Raw genomic sequence first — 25895 nt, forward strand, 5'->3', positions numbered from 1 at the left:
CGCAATATTTATTTGAAGGAATATTTGCACAGGCCTACTACGTCGCCACCTGTGGTGCTGCACTCAGTGGAAAATTAATGACCGACAAACTGACGCTTTGATATTACTGCACTAACCAGGCACTGAATGCAGTGGCAAAGACGCGTCCTCCATCCTCGTGGCCAGTAGGCGCACTCGTCGTGAGGCTTCTCCTGCGTGTCGTCACCGGTGCTCCTCAGATTTTTAAGGATGCACACCGACGTTGAAGACAGCAGGCCGCCCTCTCCAGCCGGCTTTTCAACCTTGACCTCGTTGTGAGAGCCACTCGTGCCTGCACTCGGCTGGTTCGGATGCTCCTCCTTGACTGCCGCGCTTGCCGCAACATCAGTGCCGTTCTCGTGGGATACGGCCACACCGTTTTCTGTGCTTCCTGCGGTTGAGAAATTTGGCAAACCCAACAGAAAAGTTAAGTTTCCTAATAGAAGGGCATGCGCTTAATAATTTTATCCCCCTCAGCCTTGGCACTGCGTCTAATTTGCTGCCATCCTCGGCTTCTCTTCCCATCTGGGTTGTTAGCCCAGGTCCATATCTTAATGTCAACTAGAATACTGGGTTCCCCCATTTGTTCTCTGACCCATCATGATGTCTTTCAACAGCTTAATGTTACAACTACTCTAAAGGTTCGTTCAAACCTGCAACTGGCACCGGTCGTACGACCAAGTTAGTCAAAAATGGCCGCTTTGGTCGCAAAGCGACTGCTTTGGCTCAGTCATTCGCTGCTCGATTTTTCAGCCGCGCGACTGCAGTCACAAACCTCTGAACAATCAAATGCGCCAGAACAGAACATCAGCTTATTTTACGGGGCAATGACACTGCGAGCACACGTGAATTGTGCGTGGCGATGGGTATAAGGTCAGACACAGCTGCTAAACATCAGTCACGTAGAGTCTTTCTGGTTGCCAGTCGTAAATGGTCGCATGACCGGTGGTAGTCACAGACGTGAATGAGCCGTAAGTGCTACTAAACCCGCCAGTCTGACTGTAGGCTTAGAACTCCTTACTGCCAATCGTTTGGCGTACCTGCAAATTAGCATTCACGAACGGCCCGACAGGGTCACGTGCTTCGTGAACGCACCTTCTACTTTGACTCCGTTCTCCGCCGTTGTTGTTGAAGCGGAGGAACTTCCTTCCGAGTGCTTCTTCTCCGCATCCTCCTCACAGATGCTGACGTCCTCTTTCTCCTCCAAGAGCGCCATTTCTGCAAAGGGCAGCCAAGCGTTTCATCCAGTCAATGACCAATTTTTATTGCGATCACAACTGTGGTAAAAACTTGCTAATCCAAAGTAACTGGGACTGCAGAAGTCTTCAATTTCAGAGAGTTTTAGAAGTAACAAAAACAAAGAAGTGGTATCCAGGGTACTTTTAACCACTGAACGTAAGCAGAGGAGCCAGTTTGTTGTGTTTGGTATTCTGCGGCTCTGATAGTTGTGTTTTCCAGCAATACCTGTGTCAGATTTCGCAGAAAACGAAGGGACTAAGGACCTCTCTGAAGCAATAAGGCAGTGCTGCATCACAATAATGAATGATATCAGCTTCATTCACCTTCAGGGGCAGGATTCATAGTGTGCAACTGTGCGCACTGGTTCTTACACTTAACGTTCTGATGTCTAATTTTGTTCCGCAAGCACTGGCATACTAGGAGACGATGAGAGTTATACTATTTTGAATGTGGCTGCAATGATCTGTACTAGTTAGGGCTGTAGAAAGGCAACCATTTGTTTTTCTCGCTCAGACCATAGAGTTTCCTACAATACTTACTAGAGGGAACTCTGGCACTAGTGTCTATGGGAGCTGCAACGCATGGCTCTTCGGTAAGCATGGGAATGATGCCTAGTACACAGATTTATCTAAACTTGCTTCTTTCGGCTCCGTTTGGCTCCACATCGCCTGCATCCGCTTTGTCGCGAAACAAAGTTCAGCAAAAGTCGGCAGTTCCACTTCACCACTTTAACCTTTATAGACTCACCAATTCAAATCTGGTCCCGAAGTTCACAACGGTCTATTCTTTATCCGAAACGAATGCCAGAACACAGCAATAAACAAAGCCACAAGTATGTTTGAAGCCGTAAGCACGAAGATTAGGCAAGTCCATGTACTACCCATCATTCCCATGGTGGCTGAAAGATCGCAGTGCCAGAGTTCTCTCTAGGTAATTGTAGGAAACCCTATGGCTCAGATAACACGTTTCTTTCATACAATTTTGCAGTCCCTAAGAAGTCCGAAAAAGTTACGAAACTGACTTCACACACCGCAGGCCAGTTAATCAAGCAAGAAAAAAAAAAAGACTCACCGTGCGCGAAGTACTGCCACAGGAACGGATGCCTGCTCATGCAGCCAGTGCACACGACCTCGTAGTAATCTCGGTTTGCTGGCATGGCTCCGCCAATATGCTGGTGGGAAAGGGAAAAGCAAGAGACAGGACAGATGTAACGCAAGAGTGGGCCGCCATTAATTGTAATCTGCCAATCGTATTCCACTTGCCAACATTTCTGACAAGTTTTTCTCAGTGTAGTTATTACATGCCATGATTATACAAGTAACTATGACAAGTGGACTTGTCGGAATGTTGGCTTCAGCAACATTCCGTGTTCAATCATTTTTCATCATTTCAAGCCTCCAACTTCCGCTCAACTTGCATCTCAGAGATGATTATGACACCTACGCAGGTTTGTATGTAACAAACTAAATGTAATTAATTACAGCAGGCTGTCATTAAACGGAACCTGAAGGGACCAGGAAAACGTGTTCCGTTTAACAGGGGTGAGACGGCTGAAATCGATTTGGGAGCAGTTTTGGGAGCAGCAAAATTTCAATTTAGGAGCAGGAGAACCTTGTTTGGGAGCAGTTAGCGGCATTTATTATGTCGTTTTTGGAGCTTGAAAAAACAAATTTGTAGTAACTTGGAGGAACAAGCACATATTTTAATCGGCTTAGAATACACATAACATTCAAAGAGCCTTTGGAGAAAGCTCTTTTTAACAGATTATTGCCAGGTATGAACTACACTACCTTTTTACAAACCACGCAATTTATATAACCCTGGTAACAACATATGAAATAGATAAAAAAAAAAGTTTTTTCAAGTAGGTTCACTTTACATTTGAAAATAAGAAAAGAAAACATCACACTTCTCAAATAATAAAAAAAAATCCCGCTGTGATGGCTTTCGAGATGGCACGCGCCAGTGATCGCGACCGTGCAAAGTTCAAAGTTGCTCCTTGCGCGACACTCCCACTCCACCCCCCCCCCCCCACCTCGCGTCTTCGTGTCTTTTAAGGCTTGTTAAAAACGGGCGGGGCGTTTCCTGTCTGCTTCGACGGCAGGCCTTCCGAGCGTGGTGATGTTATCGCATGCAGCCTCCGAGCGACAGCAATGGGCCGGCTTAAAGCGAGCCCTCCATGCGTTTTCCGCCGGCTGCAGTAGACGCGATGGAGGGGCTTTAGGGCTGCTCGTTTGCTTCGGCCGCGTACGTCGCCTCTGCTCGCGTGCTTTTACCCGCTGTATAACATACAATTCGCGGGGGGGATCTTATCAATTTGGACTTCATACCGGAAGGACATGACGGCGACGGCAAGAACCCCTCGAGACTGTCCATATAATTGCTATCGCAATAAAAACTGATTGCACAAGAATTGTATAGTCACATAGCAGTACGTCTTTGAACGGTCAATGAATGATTCCGACTAGCACGCGATTGCGGCGATGCCTTCGCGCGTAACATCAGGAAAGAACAAAAGCAGTATGGTCACCGACGAACGCGCCAGTATGACCACCCCAATAGGCGTGCGCACGAAGGGGGGGGGGGCAAAGTCGATACCGCCCATACTTTGACTTAATCGGAAGGAGGGGCGCTGCGATTAATATTTGCCCTCCCTGAAGGGCGAACCCTCAGGAAGCTTTCGAATAGCGTACGCAAAGCTTTGCATTGGCTTTTCACAAAACTGTGCATGCGTCGTACGCTAACCGCTTTCGGGCTCCCGTTAAGTGACGGAAATAGTGGGCCGCAAACGCTAACGCTAACTTAGCGTATGCTATTCGAAAAGTGCCTAAAATAAAGCGCCTTCAGCTATCTGCTCGGCTGCGCGGGTGGCGTAGCGTCAAGTGTACCGCACGCTTTTAATAGGTGATAACAAAAGCGCGCTGCGCCACCGTTCGCTGCCACCTCGTGAGGGACCGCCTTCAAAAATGCGTCGCGAGCGCCGAGAAACCTTACCCCTCGGACACTACGTCGTTACCGCTCGGACATTAAACATATTTACATCCGCTCAGAGGCGATTATCACAGCACTATGGAAGCCTCTATTACAAAGGCGCGTAGAAGGACACGCTTGGGCGCATTAACGTGTTCTGCGAACGTATCCCTGGCGCCGCTTCTAAAGTTACGTTTTCCCACGCTGAAAGTGACGCGGGCTTGAAAATTCTTGATTGTGGGGCCGTTTCGGCGCAGTTCGGCGCAATTTTTGCAATTTTTATGCTTTTGGAGCAGCTTGGCGCAGGAAAACGGAATCGTATCAAAAATGCGCAATATGCGCAGCTGTCTCACCCCTGGTTTAATGAGATACGAACAGAGGTGCAGAATTCAGGTACGGAACCAATCACATCAGAGGCAGTCGTTTTAGAGACTTCCATTTTAGAGCAATTCCGTTTTAGAGACTTCTATTCATCACATCTACTGCAGCACTTGTAACCAATTACATTTCTGGTAGTCTTGCAGTTTATCAACTACACTGATTACCCAGTATTGTTCGCTGTAATGCGATTACTTTTTCAGGTAACTTCTTCCCCTGAACTTCCGTCGTATAGGTAAGCGCAGCAATTGTGCAGACTTGCGTGCAACAAACTACACATAATGAGTACCTGTAGTTAATTACATTTCCGGTAGTTCCGCAGCTTGGTGACTGCTTTAATAACTCGGTACTGCTTGCTGTAATTCGATTACTTTTCTGAGAAACCAATTAAAAGTGATCTAATGGTGCGCTGACAAGATGGTGTAACATGCCTGGAGCGTGTTACACCTTCTCGTGTAACAGCTTCAAGCCCTCAAGTCTGGCAGGAAATGACATCGTAGAATGCAGGCAGTTGTGTATGTTGGGACAGGCAAACCCGACCTTCCTGTATTTGTCTCCTAATCTTAACGCTCCAATAAATACTGGTGTCGACTAGCTGTACTGGTGCTCTTACTGCTTAACAATTCATGGCCACATCATCTTCCTATTCACACTTCAGTAAGTGCCATCTTAAAGCTGTGCACAGCAAACAATGTAGTGCTGCTTGTAGTGATGATGTAGCGACCACACGTGATCACTACTAATCTGCAGTGCACGAAAAAAAAAAAAGGGTTAAATCAAGAATGGTTACGAAAACGAAAGAACAACACATACCCGTCCGTGATACCAGTCCTCACACATGATGCATTGTAGCATTTCATCTTCCACCTGAGACAAAAACGAAGAAAAAAAAAGATAAGTTGAAAGCACATCACATTACTCTGGAGAAATCACATTACAATAAGGCTTGTGCAAATATCACATTTTTGATTCGCAGCAATGTCATAGCGAATGGTAATTAGTATCAAATTATTTCAAAGTGATTTTGAATAGCAGTAGGATGCAAGTTATAAGGGGTACAATATGTTCAGCTTCAAAATTTCCTATACTTGGCTCATATAAGCCTGTATAACACACTGTTAAACTTAATAAGAAACATTAATTAGGGGGAAACATTAAATAAGTAATATAACATGCACACTTAAGCTTGAAGTGTGGAAGAACTGGTATGGCATTAAGAAGACGACAAAGTGAAGACATGAACTGACAAGACATGGGCGCCAGTTCGTGTCTTCGCTTCGTCCTCCTTTTCCTAGCGCCGTACCAGTTTTTCCTCAAGTAATGAACCAGGGTGTCTTGCAGAATTCAATTTCCCTGACTTTTCCAGGTTTTCCCTGACCATTTTAGCTAAAATTGCCTGACCTATACAACAGACACCATTTTGTGGAAATGGTCCGTGAGGCATATTAAAAGGGTAGAGAAAACACATTTCATTGTAGAGTGAAACATTTATTGCAACTGCCCTCATTCTCGAAATGCACTTCAATTAGGGTTTGAGAGAGTTTATCTCGTCTTGAAGAATAGAAGCTTCAAGTTGCGCTTCAATAAGCAGCCTTTGCTTTTTTTCTTGTAGCTCTTTAATCAGAGCTGCTGCTCTCTTTTTCTTCTTCTCCAATTCAGTTGTTTCATCTCGCTCTCTCTCCTTTCTTTGCAGCTGCTCCCGGTAGACGCTGTAGGCACTGCGAACTGTCTCCACCATCCTGTCGGTAATGTCTACTTGAGCGATGCCACCTGCTGCCAAGACCGCATCATGCACTACTCTCTGTGCCACAAGAGAATCTTCTTTCAAATTTTCAACAAGGCATTCCTTGTTGACAGAAAAGCCTCTCTCTACCGCAGCATTGCCGTGAGACAAGCACAAGAGAAGTTTCACAAAAAACTGCAGCTCCTTGTGATCCTGGGAACATATGTTTGTCCACAGAGTATCCAGCCTCTGTTGCTTCCTGTCAAAATTTGCCAGCTGTGCCTGTGTACTGCTTTCTGAGCACACCTTCACGTAGGAGCGATGGACTCGCTCTGCTTGCAAGCCGGTCATCCAGTGATGATCGGAAAGTACTTCAAGTGCCAGCATAAGCCGCCTGGGACCAGCCTCCAAAGACAATGCACAGACAGGGTCCAAACAGCCTGCACCCACGGCCAACTTGTACTTAAGTGGCGATCTCTCCACCACTTTCTGTGCACAAGCCTTGACAAATGATATGCAGCCTTTTTTAAAATTCATTATTGCAAGCTGTGACAACTTCTTGTTCTTGCGGAGCTAGTTTTTTGCCGAAAATCCAACGTCGAATGCGGCTACATTTACTGCATTTTCTGGTATGCTTATGTCTATCTTCATCAACTTGGCGACCGTGTCGGCAGCATCGAGAACGTCCTCTTTTACAATTCTCGACAGCAGTGAACGCAGAATGCTCTCTAGTGCTGCTGACAGGAATGGAACCATCGGTTTATCCGTCTGAAATTCCCGCAGAAAGGGTTCCAATTCCTTAGTAATAGAGAGAGCAAAAGCTAGCTTTGCTGACAAGACCTGATCAGACACAGCTTCTTCAACCACTTTGTAGCTTGAGCATGTTGGCCTCTTGTCTGCTTTTTCTTTACACTGCTGCACAAATACAATGAGGTGTGGTAGAATCTCCAGTGCCCTACAGATTACGGTACTGTTTTCCAGCCACCTCACTGCACAGAACTTCATGGGGAATTTCCAGCACCCCGTGAGGCTGACGAAGTCAGCGCGACGTGCAGGAACGCATTTGAACAGGTTGTAGGCGCTTCGAAGAAATGATACCAAATCCCAGCCAGATGCAACGTGGCCAGCTTTATAAGCACCATATTCTCTATAAGCGCGAAAGACACGTTACACAAACGAAGCACACAGGACAAGCGCTACTTTCAACTAAGGTTTTAATGGGCGGCACACCAAACATATCAGTACCACCAAACATCAGTACCACCAAACATCAGTACCAACTAGCCCGATCTCAGTGTCTTCTAAGTTATAAGCACCATTGATTACATGGAGGCCACATATCCTTCGAGGATATGGCTCTCATTTGACTCGCGAAGCTCTTCCTTCAGAGACCGCAAAAACTTAAAATTGACATTTGGCCCGGCCATGGACACTTGCAGGATTTTGGATCCTTTGATTTCCTGCACCGCTTGACGAAACGCTGACGCCAAGTCTTCGGCGCACGTGTGACCCATGAAACAAGACGTCGGATAGCGAGACTTCACGCTGTCGTCAGCAGCATCCCAGTATCTTATGAGAACATCCATTCGCTGTTTCTGGGTGACCTCGTTCAGCGCCTTGTCGAAACAGACTACCAGGTAAGGCACATTGACGAGACTCGACAGCAACATATTCCGAAAGTACGGCGCAATGCCATGGCAAATGGTGTAGCCTACCTTGTCTTTACCCAGCTGAACTTTTGCAGCCACCTCAGAAGTGGGAAACATCAGTGGAAAAAGTGCCGCAGACGCTGCCGCGGAACGAAAGGATCCATGTGTCATTATGGTATTGAGACACCAAATTATTTCTGCTTTAGTCACGTTGTTCTTAAACAAAAAACCACCCACTGACACTTGCACAGGAGCTGTAGTCACTGCAACTTCGGTAGCAGCAGGCGCAGATCCAGCGCTACTGCTAGGCGAGGCGTCCGTCGGGCTCTTAAAAAATGACAATAGCTTTGGCTGGGAAGCACTTTTGAGAAAATTCAATGCAGCAATGTGCTTCTTGCTAGAGGCATGACTTGAAACAGCTCTGTGACCCATGTTGCTCAGCAAAAACGTTTTTTGGCAAACTGTACACATGGCTTTGTGCGGATCATTTTCCAAAGGCCTAATCAAACTTGCATAGTCGGAGACACTTGGGTTCGCCCAGTCCGCATTAAAGGAACACTTCTTGCCTCCTGACATCTACTTCTTGCCTCCTGACATCTTCGATGAAAAAATATTTTGCAGCGCGCGACACTGATACTCGCGTCTGAAATGCTGCAGGTCCGACGGATTTCTTCTCTCCGGAATATGTCTTCCCAGAAATATACGGATATGTTCACTTCAAATCACAGAAGCACTTAGTCGCGGACAACGTCACACACCACAATTCACGCTACGCAGGAACTCCGGGAAAACGTCCGCGAAAACACAAAGCTCACAATTCACACATTTTCAGTCGTAGTAGAACCTAGCCGCACTGTACAACAAAGGGACGTCGCCATGTTGGATTTATTGCGTGCGGCTTGTCGTGGCTCGGCTCGATATGCTACGTTACCCTGCCTCTGCAGCCAGAACGCACAAACTAATTTTAGCAGAGGTCAGTGCGTGCAAACGATGGCGCAAAAATAGGTGACACCGAAAACATGCCGTGTTCCACTTCGATTATGTAATTCTGGCTCTTGACGTCATAAGAAAGCATTGCCTTCAATATTGGCTACCAAAATGCATTGCCTCCAAGATTGGCTACCAAAATGCATCGCCTTCAAGATTCCCTACATATAAAAAAAAAAGCAGAGTGAGCATGGAATTTAGACACCTCCTATCGTCCTTCTATGGAAATTTCATTCCCCTGACTAGCGTTTCGCCCAAAGCGATCGGCTGTGCGAGTCATTAGTAGTGTGGGCAGGCTTCAAGATAGTTTTCCCTGACTTGTCTCGCTTGATTGATGAATTCCCTGACAATTCCCTGACTTTTCCCGGTGGCTAAAAATTCCCTGACATTTCCAGGTTTTCCCGGTTTTCCCGGTTGCCAGACACCCTGTGAACCAACTAGCTCAGCAACAAGTCCTGTTGAAGTGTGGCTTCGTGGCAGTGCAAATCTCCACTGAATAGGTGATTTCACAGCATATCGGCCCCTCACTGCAGCGAAACCACCTTTTCAGGCAGGTTACACATAATAAAATATGTCTATTTTGAAAACTTCAAAATTTTGGAAGTTATAAATTTATGTCACAGTAAATTCAAAGCGAATACAGTAGAACCCCGCTGTTACGTTCCTCACTGCTGCGTTTTCCCGGCTGTTACGTCGTTTTCCGCCGGTCCCGGCATAGCTCCCATAGGATACAATGTATTGGGAACCCCGCTGTTACGTCGTAACTGTCGGACCGTTCCCGTATGATACGTCGCGAAGTGCGCCCGGAGCCGACCGAGTGACTACCAAAGAGAGCGGCCATGGCGCATTTTCACGCACCTTGGCCTCGTTTGACCGTAATATTAGCCGCATGAGAGGCGCAAGCAACAGAATCTTTCAATTGATGCAAACAAAAGCATGGCCTTCGAGATTCAAATTGCAAAGATGGCATCTATGACGTAACTGCTCGTGAAAGCAAGGCCTTCGAGATTGGCATTTACTATTGACAAAAGCATAGCCTCTGAGATTTGCATTGCACAAACATGGCGTGTATGACGTAATTGCTTGCGAAAGCAAGGCCTTCGAGATTGGCATTCACTTCTGCCATCGCGTTGGCGTAGACTCATCATCATCGTTATTTGTCGGAGAACGGGAGGAGTTCGAGCTGGTTGGAGCTCGCATGGTCGTGCGTGCGGTTCGCGGTCGGACTTGCCGCGCCGGTCGTGATTGCGTGTGCTTAGTTCTTTCATGCCTACAGCTGTTGGTGTTAAAAAAATCACATACGTTGATTACATTTCTGTGGATGAGGCCGTCCTAAGCTCCGCGTTTCTATCCATCGACTAGATCGCGGCTGAGCGCGCCAATTTTCGTGCTGCTCGTAAGAATTGAAATAAAATTCTGTACCACTAAATATTTTGCCGTTTTTCCTGTTTTTTGGCTCTTACGTTTCCCGTCTCTTACGTTTATTTCCTACGGTCCCTTCAAAAACGTATCAGCGGGGTTCTACTGTAGCAATTTGGTCAAATGATTTGTAATCGAATAGTTCAAATATTATATGTCACATATTATAAGGAAAATTGAGCATTTTTGTTGTTACCCAACTTACTTGCACAATACTTTGAAGAATTAAAATAAGACTTGTGCGAATGCCACTTTTTTTTGGTTCAAAGCAAAGTGGAAGCAAATTTGAATAGCAGTAAGGTGCAAGTTATAAGCGGTAAAATAGGTTATGTTTAGAATTTGCTATACTTAGCCCATATAAGCTTGTATAACACACTGTTAAACATAAAAAAATAATTGAGGTGCAGGATATACATTTAACCTTCAAGTGTGGCTTTGCAGCAGTGCAGATTTCACCTGGATAGGTGATTTCACAGCATAGCACTCCCTCTCTGCAGTGAAACCACCTTTCCAAAGGGGTTACACGCAGTCAAATATATGTCTATTTGTTAATTTCAAATACTTCAAGATTTACAATAACTTGAATTTGTGTCGAAGCCAATTCAAATACTGTAGTATTTGCTCGAATATTCACCCATGCCTAGAGTACTTTAATATTCATTTGAATATTTCAGGCACTCGGAATATTCGCACAGGCCTAGTTTGTTTACTATACAGTGAAATAGGCGAAGGCAACTCAGCAGTTTCAGTAATGCCAAAATGGCCTTTGTTAAAAAATGCGCACGCATTTAAATATGGCAAATATCGCAACGCATGCACTGTGCAACAATCTCACAACACGTCAGAAAGCAGAGACGGCAAAACGTGACCACACACTGAACAATGAAGCCACAAGGTACGCACGTCGTCATCGGGGTCCGGGTAGGGCCGCTTGCACGTGCAGTACATGCCGTGAAAGTTGTGGTTGTACTTGTTCTCGTCGTTCCGGACAGCTTTCCTCTGCAAGAGAGACTCACATTAGGGGCCTAACGAACATTAAAGGGGAAGTGGGTTTCTTGTAGAGCTGTGCGAATAGCAAAATTTTGGGTGCAAAGTGAATTCGAATAATAAAAGTTCAGTGCGAATCGAATCGAATAATTTTCGAATATCCCTCAAACATTTTTCGAATACTTCGAAGTGAAATTACAGAAAAAATTGCAGAGAATCCCTAGTATGTTCTTATGAGATAGCAACATGAAAGTGTTTCTTTTTGCTAGATTGATGAAGCGCTGGCACGGGGTGGTGTTTCATAGTTGTCTTAACAAGAATGAGGCAATGTAGAGGCCAAATTGTATTTATGTACATGATTTGGTGCAACCAAAGTGTTGCCGACAACACTTTACAGATGATAGGCAAAGATGCCATTTCCTCAGCCTCTCCTCCTCTTTCAACTTCTGTGGAAGCCCAACTGATGTGGCGGACAAGGGTGTGCTCCCTTCAAGTCCAGAGTTCCAAATCTGCCTCGTAGACGTCGATATATAAGAACATCTGAAATTTCGGATGCTAAAAAGCTTCGGCGTCCGATTTTTCGAACTTCTTGCCCAAATTTCAGGCCCAAAACAGCACTAATTGAGCCCCCACCTCTGCCACATCTTTCATCTCCATGCTGGAACCAGCGTTTTCTTGAGTTAATCCATTTGCGACCGTAGTGGAGCTTGAAAGGCAGCTTTGCCGCAATACGGGGGTGTGATGAGGTGAAGCATATTGAAAATCTAGGGACAACTTCGAATTGGACGTTAACTGCGTCTTGGCCAAGTTCGACCGTAACGGAGATTGAAAGGCAGCTTTGCCGCAATACGAGAGTGTAATGAGGTGAAGCATATTAAAAATTTGTAGGAGTCACTTTGAATCTGACGTTGACTGCGTCTTGGCTGTTAGACCGTAACGGAGCTTGAAAGGCAGCTTTGCCGCAATACAGGGGTGTGATGAGGTGAAGCATATTGAAAATCTGTAAGGGTCACTTTCAATCGGACGTCGACTGTATTTGTTTTTGGGAAGTTTGAATAGTTCGAATAGTAAAATTCCAGTGCGAATCGAATCGAATAGCAAACACTATTCGAAAAATATTCGAAATTTCGAATATTAGCACACCCCTAGTTTCTTGAGCTTCGTTACGAGCTCCTTCAACAAATTTAATGAAACTGTACAGTCTTGTTCAGCTCCCCCCCCCCCCCCCGGTATCACATATGCAGTTACTTTTAAAATATGTCAACTAGTTTCAAAGTTAAGTAAAAATAAGTTAGCATTGTTTCCGGAGCAATGGAACAAAAACTACTTATCAATATCTTGCTTCGAGGACATTGCTAGATACTAGGAAACAGAAGCTTCACGGAGGCAGAATATATTTTTGATATGACAATTATAATAAAAATTGTACAGCACAATAAACCTTTTTGTTCAAAATGTGGTTAATTAGGTTATTATTGAAAGGACAATAGAAAAACATTAAAAGTGTGATCTGAGCACAAGTCGAGCAAAAGTAAGCCATAGTGATGGTTTTGAGAGTAATAGTTTAATATGTTTATGAGGAACATTAACAGCACAGGAATGATAAAGATACAGCTTTGGGATCTTGCATGCGTAATTGTAACTATTTACATGTATGTCAAGTTGGGCGGCTTCACAAGGTTGCATACCAACTGAAAAACGGTGCAAAATAAAGAATATTTTTTTACTCACTGCACATTACAATTTGTTATGATTACACACTTCCGTACAAACTCACTGCCTCTGTGTGTATAGAAAAATATCAGTAACTGAAAATTTATGTGCAACATAAGAAACACCACATGGACGTCTGAATCTACAAGCACAAGTGCTAGACGAACCTTCGTAGTGCCCATCATTTTCTGGGTAGCCTAATGGCTTCCACAGAATACCATACATTCCTTTTCAGGAAACTCTACAGCAGCAGTTCAAACACGTTAAAACACCTACCGGGCACAAGCGGCATGGATTGCTTTCAGGAAAGGAAGCGTTCCCGCAGTCACACCGAAAGTTCCTGAAACCAAGCGAAAAATCCGATCGTCAATCCATACATAACCAATACCATATCAAGAAATGAAACCAAATGAAAAATCCATTCAGCAGCCCATACACATCCAGTCATAAAACAGCTACAAACTTCGCAAATGTATCGACATTCATCATACAAGAAGGCACAGAGTGCAAACACATACACAGCAGAGGAGAACAAAACAACACAAATGCCTTCTTTTATGATGAATCCCTGCCAACCAGCTCAACTTTCTGTTTTTACAAGTTATGAAAAATTCTTGGAACACGGGGTCTCACAGCAGCCAATATTTCGACAAGCAGATTGGTCTTCTTTAAGGCTGCAACAGTTGCAGCCTTGAAGAAGACCAGTCCACTTGTCGAAACGTTGGCTCCAGCAACTCTACATGTTCCAAGGATTTTTTCATTGCTTCAAGATTCCACCTTCCCCCAAACTTCTACCGTATTTGGTGTTATAAGCTGACATTTCCCCTCCAAGCTAACAACTTGCGTTACCCTGAGATGAAATAAGGCATAGTACTGACAACTTGTCACATGGTAACGTGAGTGCGCACCACAACAGGACCTGGCTGCACAAGGTTCTGCTGCATTCATTACAGAAATTCTTTTTTTTTTTCTTGAACAATGTGCAAGCACAGTCAGTGGAATGCAAGTGTTGTCGGCGTTCCACCACAAATGTTTCTTTCATCGTTACTCAATGAGAGTTGTATTTGAATGAGGATAGCTGCCTGTTCATTTAGAAGTTTGTGCTGTGTGTTAGCTTTCAGTTTCCTTAGGCATTAGTACTTCGTTATCATTTAACTTCCCTGTAATAATGCCAAACACAGAGACGTAGACTTCTGAATAAATAAATTAAAGTCACAAGTCAATTAAGGTAAAAGAATATACTACTTCACATACCAACTTTGGGTCAGAACACAAAGTTGGCATGTGAGTGGGCAACAATACGGAAAAGTACCAACAAGAAATGTGTCACACATACACCGAATCACATGCCTGCATCAATATTAGATAACTAGCGTAGCAAACGTGTAATCATGTAAAACAAACTGAACTGCAATTGATTATCTTTGGAACAGTGAGTCTGTGGTAAATATAACGATCACTCAGAAAAATGATCCCAGCTCAGTGCAGTGCCACAAATGACAGCACAGAGTGTCACAGGGAAGCCCACCTCTTTGTGTAGAGCTCGTAGAGATTGTGTCCCTCGTGGCACGCGTAGCTGCAGGCCAGGCACACGCCCGCTGGCTGGGAATCCGGTCCCGTGCACGTGTTGCATGCGTACAGTGCCTGCCGCTTGACGTAGCCCTGTGAAACACATTGCAACGACGATAGCTCGGGTGTACTCGCATGGGAATCGGAAAATGACACTGAAAACCAAAAACAAGCAGGGTGACCAACATGGAGCCAACTTTCATGGCGATCTTTCGGTGGTGAGCGCCTGTGCCAGAACGCAGAGACATGTCAACATTGTTCTGCACACACGCAATAAAAAATGGGAAACACCCACCATGTTGATTTCAACATTTTGGCAGCCGGAAGTCGAACGTGATAGTGCCCTGATCGGTGCGCACTCCCAGCCTGCATTCACCGCTTCCGGCAGACGGCTGGCAATATCAAAACCAGCTTGATCAGCAACGGGCAGCTACGTTTCGGTGTTCGCCACTTTTTTGCCAGAAAATGACTCCATGTGGGTGAATCTTTTTGCAGAAACTTAGATGTGTGTAGCATTTCCCTCTGATCTCATTGCTCTTCTTGGCACAAGAGCTTCACACATACAGGTGACTGGCCACGAAAGAGACCACGCTGAATCAATTTTCAAATTACAAAAATTATATCTATATATCATACACGTCCTGCACATTATGGGGATCAGTGTAATAAGCAAGACATTGGTGAGCTTTAAAAATATGCACCAGACAGACTGGCATGTAATGTTAAAGGACTTGCAGTGAATTTTGGCAATGGCTGCATCCTTTTATGCACTGTTCCAGAAGTGTGTTGGCAAGTTTTGTAAGGCAACAGAAAGTTTCAGAGAGCTACAAAACATGTCGAAATGCAAGACCAGAGGTGCTGGACACAGATGACATGCAATGCGGCACCACCACTAATCATAGCACAAAATCTTCAGGAGGCCAAAGAGTTCCACTATAGACACAGACTCACAAAACTGACAGATACCTCTAATACTGAGGAATTGGGATTTAGCAAATTCACTTGAAACGAACGAGGATAGACAAGTGCTTTAGTTTATTGAGCACAAAAGCTGAGGCTAGCTGGCAAGACAGACGACAAACATGCCAAATGAGAGGGAGTTAAGGGGAGATGCGGGTCGAAAAACGCGAGTTTTCTAAAAAATTATCGATTTTTTGTTTTCACCTGTTTTGTTAAGGTTAGTACCTCTACTGTTCTGAAAAAAAAAATCAATGCCGAGACTCAACTGGAAACGCTTTAAAATTGCGTCTAAAGAGCACAAGGTGGCTGTCAAAAGGCCGAAAGTGTGTGATCTTCGAGCACCTTGCCGCCGATAATGCGCCGCCGCTCGCCATTGTCGACCGCATGAGGCGAAGAGCCGAGCCTCACTGTTCAAATAACGACGATTTCCCGCGCTGCTGCAGCGCAAGAAATAATAAAGAGACGTACGCTTTTGCTGCCTTTTTCGAGCGCCGCGACTGGCTTTAAATCACGTGGTACGGATAGGGAGCCGCCACTGGCTGCTGCGCGCCTGTGTGTGCTGTGAAGCCTACTTGCAGGATCCGTGTCTCATTGAGCAGCGCAGCTGAACAACGCTTTTCTCGAGTGCTTATCCGTTATGGATGAAGAAAGCCGTAGGAAGCGCGGTCACCGGCCTGTAAAGTTTCACGCGGCGCACAAATTTCGAGGACGCCGGCGCAAATCAAAGCCGAACACTCAAACCACGAAAAGAGCGTCTGCTGCCGCAAGGCGTAGTGGCAGTGACGCCGATGCGTCCGACGAGTTTGCCGCGGCATTCGAATATGTGAGTGCCTCCCAGAAAAAGATCGGACTCTTCGAAGACGAAGAAAAATCACAGGACGACGAGTCTTCGTTGATTGCTGATATGAGAGCACTGAACATGTTGGTTTAATCGAGGGCACTCCAGTTTTGAACGTGTTCTGGAAGAGCTTGGCGTGCTCCCGCCTCATGATCTGGTTGCTCTTGGCACATCACGGGACAGCACACGCCAGAAAAAAATGTCTCAAAACCTAACAGGAGAAGCAAGGGCTCGTCGGCGTGCGCTGAAGAAAAAATCTCTTGTCGAGGAGTCAGCTTGAAAGAGCTGTGAGGGCCAAACCTATGGTGCTGGCGCATTTTAATGGCAGTGGCCACTACAAGGAGGATTGCTCTTTCTTGTGTACAAATTTAGTTGCATTCAATGACATCTTTGATAAATGAACATGCAATTTTGACTTTAAAACTCGTTTTTCTCAAAACGCAAATTTTTCCATTTTTGTCAATGTGCCCCTCCTTTTTCGGGTACTTCTGGTGCTCAGATCTGCATGAAATTTTTCCCAAATTTTTTCCAAAGTACGAGACATGCAATTATCTTGTTTAAGTTTCAATATTCTTATTATATAATAAAAAAAAGTTATGTAAACTTTTACTAGGGTAGGAGAAATATGAACTTCCCACGTTAAAATTTTTCACGTCTAGTACATATTTTGTATGGACTTCCTAATTAGTTATTTGCATTCCACACTTTATTTGAAACATTATGAACTATCAATTGTAAAAAAATATTGGAGTTTAGGTCTGAAAACAGGGGGGGCAAAAGGCTTAAGTTTTTCACTTTGTCATGTTGCAGAACTAAAAGTATGCAACTTGCAAGAAAACTAATTATATATTTGAAATCAGCATAAAAAGTTCTATAAGCAGCTCAAGTTTCATTGCTCTAGGGTGAATATTAAAGAAAAAGTGTCTTCGAGTAGCATCTCCCCTTAAGGGAAGCTAATAAAGCTTGAATGCCTTGCTTAAACAAAAACATCAATTTAGAAACTTTCAGAGACTTCATACGGGAAGAGTATTCAAGCCATCAAGTCTTTAGTAGAATATTCAATTTGTTATTTGAAAGTCACGAATATTTGCTCACTCTTACTTCTTTATGCAATAGACTGAGAACATTACGCTGACCTAAGATGACGTGCACATAAATACTGTGGAGACAATTACTCATATTGCTGGAATGCCACAATATATATCAATTTACTTTGACACATTAAACAGCCAAGGACATTACACAGTATGTTTCACTTTGAAGCATACTGTTTCAAGGTTAAACATAGTCTTATTTTGAAACTATGTTTGAAACAACATACATTTTCAGAGTGAAAGTGCAACAAGCAGTGAAATAACTTTGACAGTTTATTAGAATAAAAAAAAAATCAGAGCAAAAATGTAGGGCGGGGGGCGGGGGGTCAACTTTCTGATAACAGTTAGTCCGAGATGACAAGGATATAAACGTGGATCGGAAAAAAACCTTGCAGAATAATGGTAAACAAAGATGCTTCCCCACATAAAGATATGTTTGGACGTTGCAAAGCAAGTTTTTTTACCAAATGCGCACCAGCGAAGAGGTAACAATTGGGCAGAATAAAATGCAGAATTGGATTCTGTATTGACCCTCACAGATTATGAATGCCTTCCATGAAGATTCCAAAATGAACAGTTGATAAAGATGTGCTTGGCATTGATGAAGTCGCGTGGTTTAGAGGGACACTAAAGGCAAACAGTTTATGTCAGAGTAAACATCTAAAATGTCAATATTATACACAGCAGCGCTTTGGTAATCGAGAAACCCCTGTAAGTTTTCTGGAATGCTATTTGAACATTCCACGCCGACTTATTTGCTTTTAGTGTTCCTATTGGCAGCGAGATCGACCTATAGGTGGCAGCACTGTCGCCGCGTTAGTGTGGAGAGGCGGTCGGAGGCGCGTATACAAATGCACACAGTGGCGCTTTGTTGTGAGTGGTTTGAGCCGATTGTCGGTGAATAAAATGTGTTCACTGCTGTTCACTGGTAATATATACACTCCTCATTGTTGAATTCATGCACGAAGATCATCCAACGTTCCTATCACTAGTGAGAGAAGCGCAATCTGCCGATGAAAGGGATGCTTGCCCTGGATGACAGTCTGCACTTACTATATGACGTTTTTTTGTTGTTTTCTCTGTATGTGTTTAACTTGTGTTCTGTGTACTACGCACTGCTGTAGCACGACTGAACTACTTAAGAGTTTACTTCTTGTTCATTTGTATACCGGCCCATATTCCTGTGCAATGAGTTCAATAGCACTGTTCACGCGAATACGCATACGCAGGTAAGAGTTTAGTACAGAGCTTTCATTGATTGATTACGTGCACGACAGTGATGCAACAACGGTCCTGTTATTTTATGGAATAAGTGTCTTATTTTTAAAATAATAATGTCCGCTGCCATCCATCAATTTATAACTCCACACAAATACTCAAGATAATGTGAAAAAAAAAAAGGGATGAGGTTTTGCGTGAAATTATTATAATTATAAATGTAAGGCACGCCATCAGGATTAATTTTGAACATCTGGGTCCTTCAAGGCGTACCTAAATCTAAGCACACGGGTGGTTCTGCGTAAATTTCGCCCCAAGTTAAAATTGTGCGCGGCAACTCCGTTTTATGCCGTGTCATTCCACTGTCTGTTTTTTTTTAGGGACAGTTTGAATGCCGAAGTCTCAGACTTCACTCGATAGAAATATTTCGCTGCAGCGGGACCACGACCGTAAAATAAAAGGACATCTTAAGCTCAACTAAAGCTCATCATGAACTATAGTGCCGCAGGTATACACCTAACAACAACGCGAAAGTGCATGAGCCTCGTTTTTGTTTACCACCGAGTCGCTAAAACGCTGCATTCACACACAATTTAATGCTCCTCATGTTTGGGACTACGCCAAGCGCACTTTACGATGTGCTTGAACCAGAAAGCGGCATGAACACTGAAATGATTCTGGCGAACGAAGGGTACGACACTAATACACAGCCCTCTCGAAAGTCGCACTGACTGACCTTATTACAATGCGCATGCAGCCGAGCAAGCCCATTTGCTTCTGTACACCACGTTGGGTATACGTATGAGCAGTTAAAATCACGCTAACATAACAGAACAAACCACCCTTTGAGAATGTGCATGACGTACGCGCGCATGCAAACACGACGTGGCTAGCAGACGATGCAGGGAGCGATCCACACTAGGCGCGCTTCAGCCAGTAGCCGCCAGGCGGCGACTCCGCTCAATCTTGCGTAATGTCCCTGTATTTTTCAAAGGTAGCGCAAACCATTGTCCAAAAAGGAAAGGGAGAGTTTCCTCCCCGCCCTTTGCTTCTCTCCTCTCTTCTTCGCCCTTTTGTGCTCCCCTATTGGACTAGGCTCGACACGTGACCAGTTATCCCCGATGACCCCTCCGCCTCTTGCTCTGGCGCTGGAAAACGGCGCCATTATTGGGCGTAGAAACACCACCGCACGTGCATGCTGTAGGTGAGCGCGGGCTTCTTATAGCGTTTTACAGTTTGCAAGATGCCATCGGCTGCAGCCAGATGCCAACTTGTTGCGTTGTTGAATGCTCGAAGAGCATTGCCAAGGGTGTGAAGCTTTTTTTTTAACAGTGTGCTATGTGTCCTCTTCTGGTCCCGTGTTTAGCGCTGTTTTTATTCTTCACTTACCAAGCGTTTTTTTGTTCCTCGTGGAAAGGAAAACCTCAAGGCGAGCGATATGGTTCCATTTTATTGGGAGAAAGAATTTCGATTGCCACGACGGGAGGCTTTGTGAGCTAAATCGACCACTATTAAACACTTTCGCGTAATATTTGCCATTCGAACTCTCTTAGATGGAGCTAAGGCTCGATACTGATGCCTAAGTTAGACAAAAAAAGAAAAAAGCAGCGTGACGTTATCAGCCATGCTTTCTCGCACGCTACATTTACAGCGAAAATAATTGTTCTGCGAAAATTTACTGCAACGTTTGAGAAAAATATCTTTGCAAGATCTCTGTTTTTTCGCCCAACCCTGGCACGGCCCGTAGATTTTACAAAATTCATCTGCCAAAAGTCGTTAAAAAGCTTACTCTGAGAAAGTCGGAGCTGTTCCTTTAGCGCTCATAAATAGAGGGTGGTGATGAGATGTGTACGATAAAGAAAGAGACATGGCAAGTAAGTAGCATGGATTGATCAGCATAATTTGCTGCGCGTACAAAAAAATTTACTTAGCAATATGCTGCAAAGCTGCCCGTATGCAAACTATAATTTTAAACGCATGTTTGTTTTCCAACCCTCTAATTTTTTCCCCTGAACTATATGTTTATTTGAAGCAGGTGTACGTTTTTATTCTTTGTGTTGTCGGTTTTTATATTTTTTAAAATTTATCCGCATTTCTCAGTGTTTCTGATTCAGTGTTACTGATACTCTGTGTTCAATAATAATTATTATAAGACAGTTGCTGCATGTTTCTCTTTGATTCGCTTTATTATTTGTTGTAGTTTTGAGCACTTCGGCCGTATTTCGTTACGCAAATTACGGAGGGCACATTGGAGGATGCCTTATACTTCAGAAACACTTCACGGACGATCAGTTCGAGCCAGTCATCCTTGCGACAAATGGCTGCAAGAAGCTAAAGCCTAATGCGGTTCCCTCCATATTTCTGTATCGGCCAGTCTGGAACAGTCTCCAATAAAAGAGCTAGCTCCAATTAATGAGCACGAGCAGCACACGATGGAACCAAAAAGATATTTACCCGAGGGGCCAACAGAAGCGCGTCAACCCAGTTCGAAATTTAAAAGAATGCACGTTGGGGGTATTTAGCAAATAGGTGCCTCCGCCGTGTTGTGTGTTCATAATTTGATGTAGCGTCTGATTTTCCGAAATGCGTCTTGTGAACAAACACCACGGTATCCGAAAAGAAAAATGGCAGCTGCAAAGACTTTCTAGGACTGCGTTTAATATGTTCTGCCTTTTGTTTGCCTGGTGCGAGCGACGCATCCTATACTTATGAACTCAAATACAATGCACAAATGCTAGGTTTTCAAGTTGTCAAAACAGGTCCCAGGTCCAGAAAGCTGTTCGCGCGCAAGGTGCCGCAATGAGATTTTTTATATATGCCGGCACCAGTGTGCGATTTGTTGCTTATAAAACGCAAAATGATAGCTAATGTACCTACCAACCACAAACTATTTTTACTACACATCTTACGCACGAACAGCTGTGTGAATCTGCGCCCAGAATTGTCGCACTTCTAAGCAAGTACAAGCAAGCGCTTCGACGCGCCGCATGCAGGCTGTGTGCGCCTTGCGAGTCTCGCCCAATGATGGTGGCCGGGCGAGGAGGAAACGGCGCTGAGAGGAGGAGTTTGCACTACCTTTGAAAAATAGAGGGACCTTAATCTCGCGGCCAATAATGGCAGTTACGAAAAGTAAACATTCGTGCAGCAAGCATAAGCAAGAAATATTCGCAATATTGGCAACTCACGTAGATGAAAGACCAAAGAGATAGCAAATCAAAAACAGGTACACAGCTGTAGGATGGTGCGACCGTTTGCTCACAACAGACAGCCAAAGAATGAAAATTATGGCATTTTAATGACATTAAGGTTGCTTATGAACACATAACAGTAACCTATAGGGTGTATGCACGACCGGCATCGATAGCGACATGCAGGCAAGTTTCGCTGTGCACTTTGGGTAATCCGCCATTTTGAAGCAATGACAAGCAGACGAGCAAAGCAGCGTGTACGGCCAGTCGATAGCTGCCATGGTTTACTGCGCCGTTGCAGGCTGCGAAAGCCGTACGTACACCAAAGCTGAGAAAGAGAAGGCTAAACAGGACAATGAGAACCTCAGCAACTTTCGGTTTTTTCAAGATTCCAAAGGTGCGGGTTCACGAATGCGGCAAGACGAGGCAGCTGTCGCAACGTCGGCAGCGCGAGTGGATTGCCCGCCTCAACAGGAAGGGTGTCGCCGATAATCCGCAGAAGTACAAAGTGTGTTGCCGACACTTTTTATCAGGTATGCAGGTCTCGCCCCTATGTTACCTATTTTAAAGCGCTGCTCGTTCCTGTCATTGTAAATGTGTTATTTTGGCCACCGCGGATGCAGGCCTTGCTTTGAGCAGAGCGTTGGCGTACCCTGTTTCGCATGGCCACAGTCTGTTTTAACAAATGGTGCGTGCGGTGAACTGTATGCTTTATAACCTGTTTCAGGTTATCCTTCAAACTTGCTTGACGACTGCAGTCCAGACTGGGCCCCATCGAAGCATCTAGGCTATGATGCCAAGAGGACGGACGACGAGCAATACAGCCGCCGAAAGGCACGTTCGCAACGTCAGCTTCTTTAACAGATGGCTCGCGTACCCAACCGCTAGTCACAAAATTGTGGCCTTCTAATCCTTTTTGAGCCTTTACTTGCTGGCGGGTAAGGAAGCTGGACCTCAAAACAAGCAACTCGCTCGTGTCTGCGGCGTCGATTCGCGGCCACAGGTTGACGTCGTTTCGTGTCTTTTATAATCATGAAAAACCACCTAGGCCAATACCTCACTTTGCTCAGGTTGACGTCTCTTATGCAGTCGCTTTCCCGGAGCTCAAAGGGGTCCACACCACACAGGGCAACTTTCTCACTGTAGTGCGCCTGGTCTTTGACGCACAGCGTCGCTGTATAATTCGTTTGATTATGTGTCATTTTGCCGCAAGACAATGTTGCATTCTTGCACAGAGATGCCAAACTGCACGCCCGGAGATCGACTGCGACCACACCTTGACGACCAGTCCACAAAGTTCCAGCCTCTCTACCGCAAACGTTGCCTGCTTTGGCCTGCTTGTTATTGCTTCAAAATGGCTGATTACCCAGAGCGCACAGCGAGACTTGGCTGCATGTCGCTGTCGATACCGGTCGTGCATACACCCTATTCTATGATGGCATGTGCTATCACCTAATCTCAAAGGAAAGGTTCATAATAAATGTTATCATCAATTCGACTGCTCCATCTTTTCAGAGTGGTGTGACATGCAGAAAGGTTGCCACTTGGTGAAGCATCCTGATGCGTTCAGTAGTGCTCACTACGAGCTGCAACAAGTAGCACCAAGCGGCACCCACGTAAGAAAACTTGTGAACCATATACCGCTCTAATTACTGGTATTTTGTGAGCCAATTTAACGTTTTCCGCTGTCGCCGCGCAAACCTGAGACCCCTTTGACTATGAGTGCCGCGTTACAGTTCGTACTGAGCGCGACTGTACACAAGGAAAGCAAGCAGCAGATGCGGTTCGCGTAGACAAAAAAAAAAGAAAAAAAAAAGACAACATTCATTTTTAGATGCACCTTAAACTGCTCTCTCAACAAGCAGATTCGGACACTACTGCAAGTAACGCATCCACGACCAGCGCTCAGTGGCAGTAAGCATATCGCTGGTTTCGGTTTGCGCTTCATATGTAACAAAACCTATGAAACGCGAACCGAACAGCAACGGCTGCGCGTGATAATAATGTGACACTGACACGGAATCTGACATACAGATACACAACCATTCTCAAAATACACAAAAGCTACAATACACATGCACGCAGGCGCGCGCGGAAGGCTTTTGGAGCTATTTTGCTAGCATACCCGAAACTTAAGCGGCCACAAACGACGACGCCTCCTTCGTTAATATTTTCAACCTGACACTAAATGTACCAAAGGCGCAGATGTAGCGACAGCGAATGAAATTCCCGTCGCCGACGAAGTTTCGCTGCTAATCGAGCGACCAAGGCCAGTGGAAAAACTCCACAACATTTCGCTGCGTCACGACAACAGCAGCGGCTAACAACAACGCACTTAACTACGCCCAGCGTTTCGAGTTATGCGCGTAACCAGTCGTCTATCGAGTAGCAATAACTAGTAGCGCAACAGTTTTCGCTTCGATGTTACACAAGTGACGTGTGTTGTAGCCAAGGAGGTTGTAGCGCAGCATTCGGCCATTCATGAGAACTGCTTCGCCAGTCTGTCGTGCAAACCCACAACCGTTAAATCAGTCAGATGTTTGAGCTTACACAAACGTCTGGGGTGATTACGCGGTGCCGGCTGCATACCTGCCAACAGTTTGGCAAATCGAGAAACCCGAATGGAAGACAAAGTTTAGCTTGAACGTCGCATTCCGTGAGTTGAGGCCATTCACAGAGATGCGACCTAGGCCTACGCACGCTTCGTTTTACCTGATCGTAAGTGCAGTTTTTATCATCGCTGCCACCCAAAACGGCGTCCGCGTCGTCTTCGAGTTCCTGTTCTTCGTCGAGGACGTCTTGTAGCGTGACACTGTTCTCGTCCTGCAAGTCAATCGACGTCGAAGGAGCGCTTTCCGAAGTTTTTCCGTCGTCCGCCATGATCTCCCGCCACAGACGCTCCCGCCATAAAACGAACAAATAGACGTATGCTTCTACGTCAGAATGACGTAGACAGTTGTCCCGAGTTGGTTAGACCGCCAGCGCCACCACTACCTTTTCACAGCGTGAAGTCTTAGAGAGACACTAAAGTGAAACACAGGATAGGTTCAGATTTATGCATTCTGCTCTGAGAACTCTCATGACGTTCATTTCACCATCGTAGGTTTACAAATAGGGGACGGAATCGAGGTCAAAGTTTCATCTTTCAAATTTCGCGCCAAAATCTTTAGCGCGTGACGTCACGGATTTTAAAGTGCATTTTTTTTTCGTAATTTGGCGACATTGGTCTAATGAAATTTTGTGAAACTTGGTGTTTTAAGTCTATGGCCCTCTTAGAGGACAATGTGCTTCGTTTTTACTGATTAGCAACTACGTAGGACCTAGTAGACGCCGTCAAACTCTATGACGTCACCACGCTCGATGTGAGAACTTCAAGGTGGCGGCGCCACCCGCGTTTTCTCGCTTACCAAGCGTCTTCTCGCGGCATGCGGGGTGATTTTGCAATTGTGAAAGAGTGATTTACTAATATGAGAAAAATCGTTTTTCTCTCCAGTGTCCCTTTTATCTTTTCACGATGGACAACACAACACACAAACATAATGCAACAGGTGGCATTCTAATTACACAAGTGCCACACGGAGGGCTTCCGACTACAACAAAATTGTTCGACTATAATTGGGCCCCCTTCCACAGCTTGTGCAAGGGAGCAAATCACGACTGAGCAATTTAATGCAGATCAGGCCGATCGTGATTGAAAATGACCATGTCAAACTGGTATTAATGCAAATTGAACGGAAGTAATCAAAGCCTCCCAAAAGAGTGTGTTAGTGTTCCAAAATTTTGCATTTGCAGCTATAATGGATTTCAGCATTCAGCGTGCTCAGAAATGAACGCGTTTCCGTCGTGAAAGTTCAATTAAGCAAGAACATTAACCATATTTACGTTTGGAGACGTGAATAATTAACTTTATTAGTCAACTTCACCTGCCATTCTTCACATGAACTC

General features: G+C 44.8%; 2 protein-coding genes across 2 annotated transcripts; both read right to left on the reverse strand.

The window, feature by feature from the left end:
• Positions 1-59: 59 nt before the first annotated feature.
• Positions 60-24880, reverse strand: LOC119378041 (putative E3 ubiquitin-protein ligase UBR7). Its single transcript, XM_037647290.2, has 8 exons — positions 24663-24880; positions 14612-14745; positions 13360-13423; positions 11287-11382; positions 5419-5472; positions 2329-2428; positions 1114-1236; positions 60-409 (listed from the first exon to the last, which is right to left on the reverse strand). The coding sequence occupies exons 1-8, from the start codon at positions 24828-24830 to the stop codon at positions 75-77; spliced, it is 1074 nt and encodes a 357-aa protein (XP_037503218.1). The 5' UTR covers positions 24831-24880; the 3' UTR covers positions 60-74.
• On the reverse strand, positions 5947-8553 carry LOC125756761 (uncharacterized). Its single transcript, XM_049411695.1, is given in 3 exon segments — positions 5947-7473; positions 7645-7671; positions 7674-8553. Coding segments are annotated over 3 exon segments (1479 nt in total). The 3' UTR covers positions 5947-6901.
• Positions 24881-25895: the final 1015 nt, after the last annotated feature.

Source organism: Rhipicephalus sanguineus, unplaced genomic scaffold (genome assembly GCF_013339695.2).
Source record: "Rhipicephalus sanguineus isolate Rsan-2018 unplaced genomic scaffold, BIME_Rsan_1.4 Seq66, whole genome shotgun sequence".
NCBI classification, from domain to species: domain Eukaryota; kingdom Metazoa; phylum Arthropoda; class Arachnida; order Ixodida; family Ixodidae; genus Rhipicephalus; species Rhipicephalus sanguineus.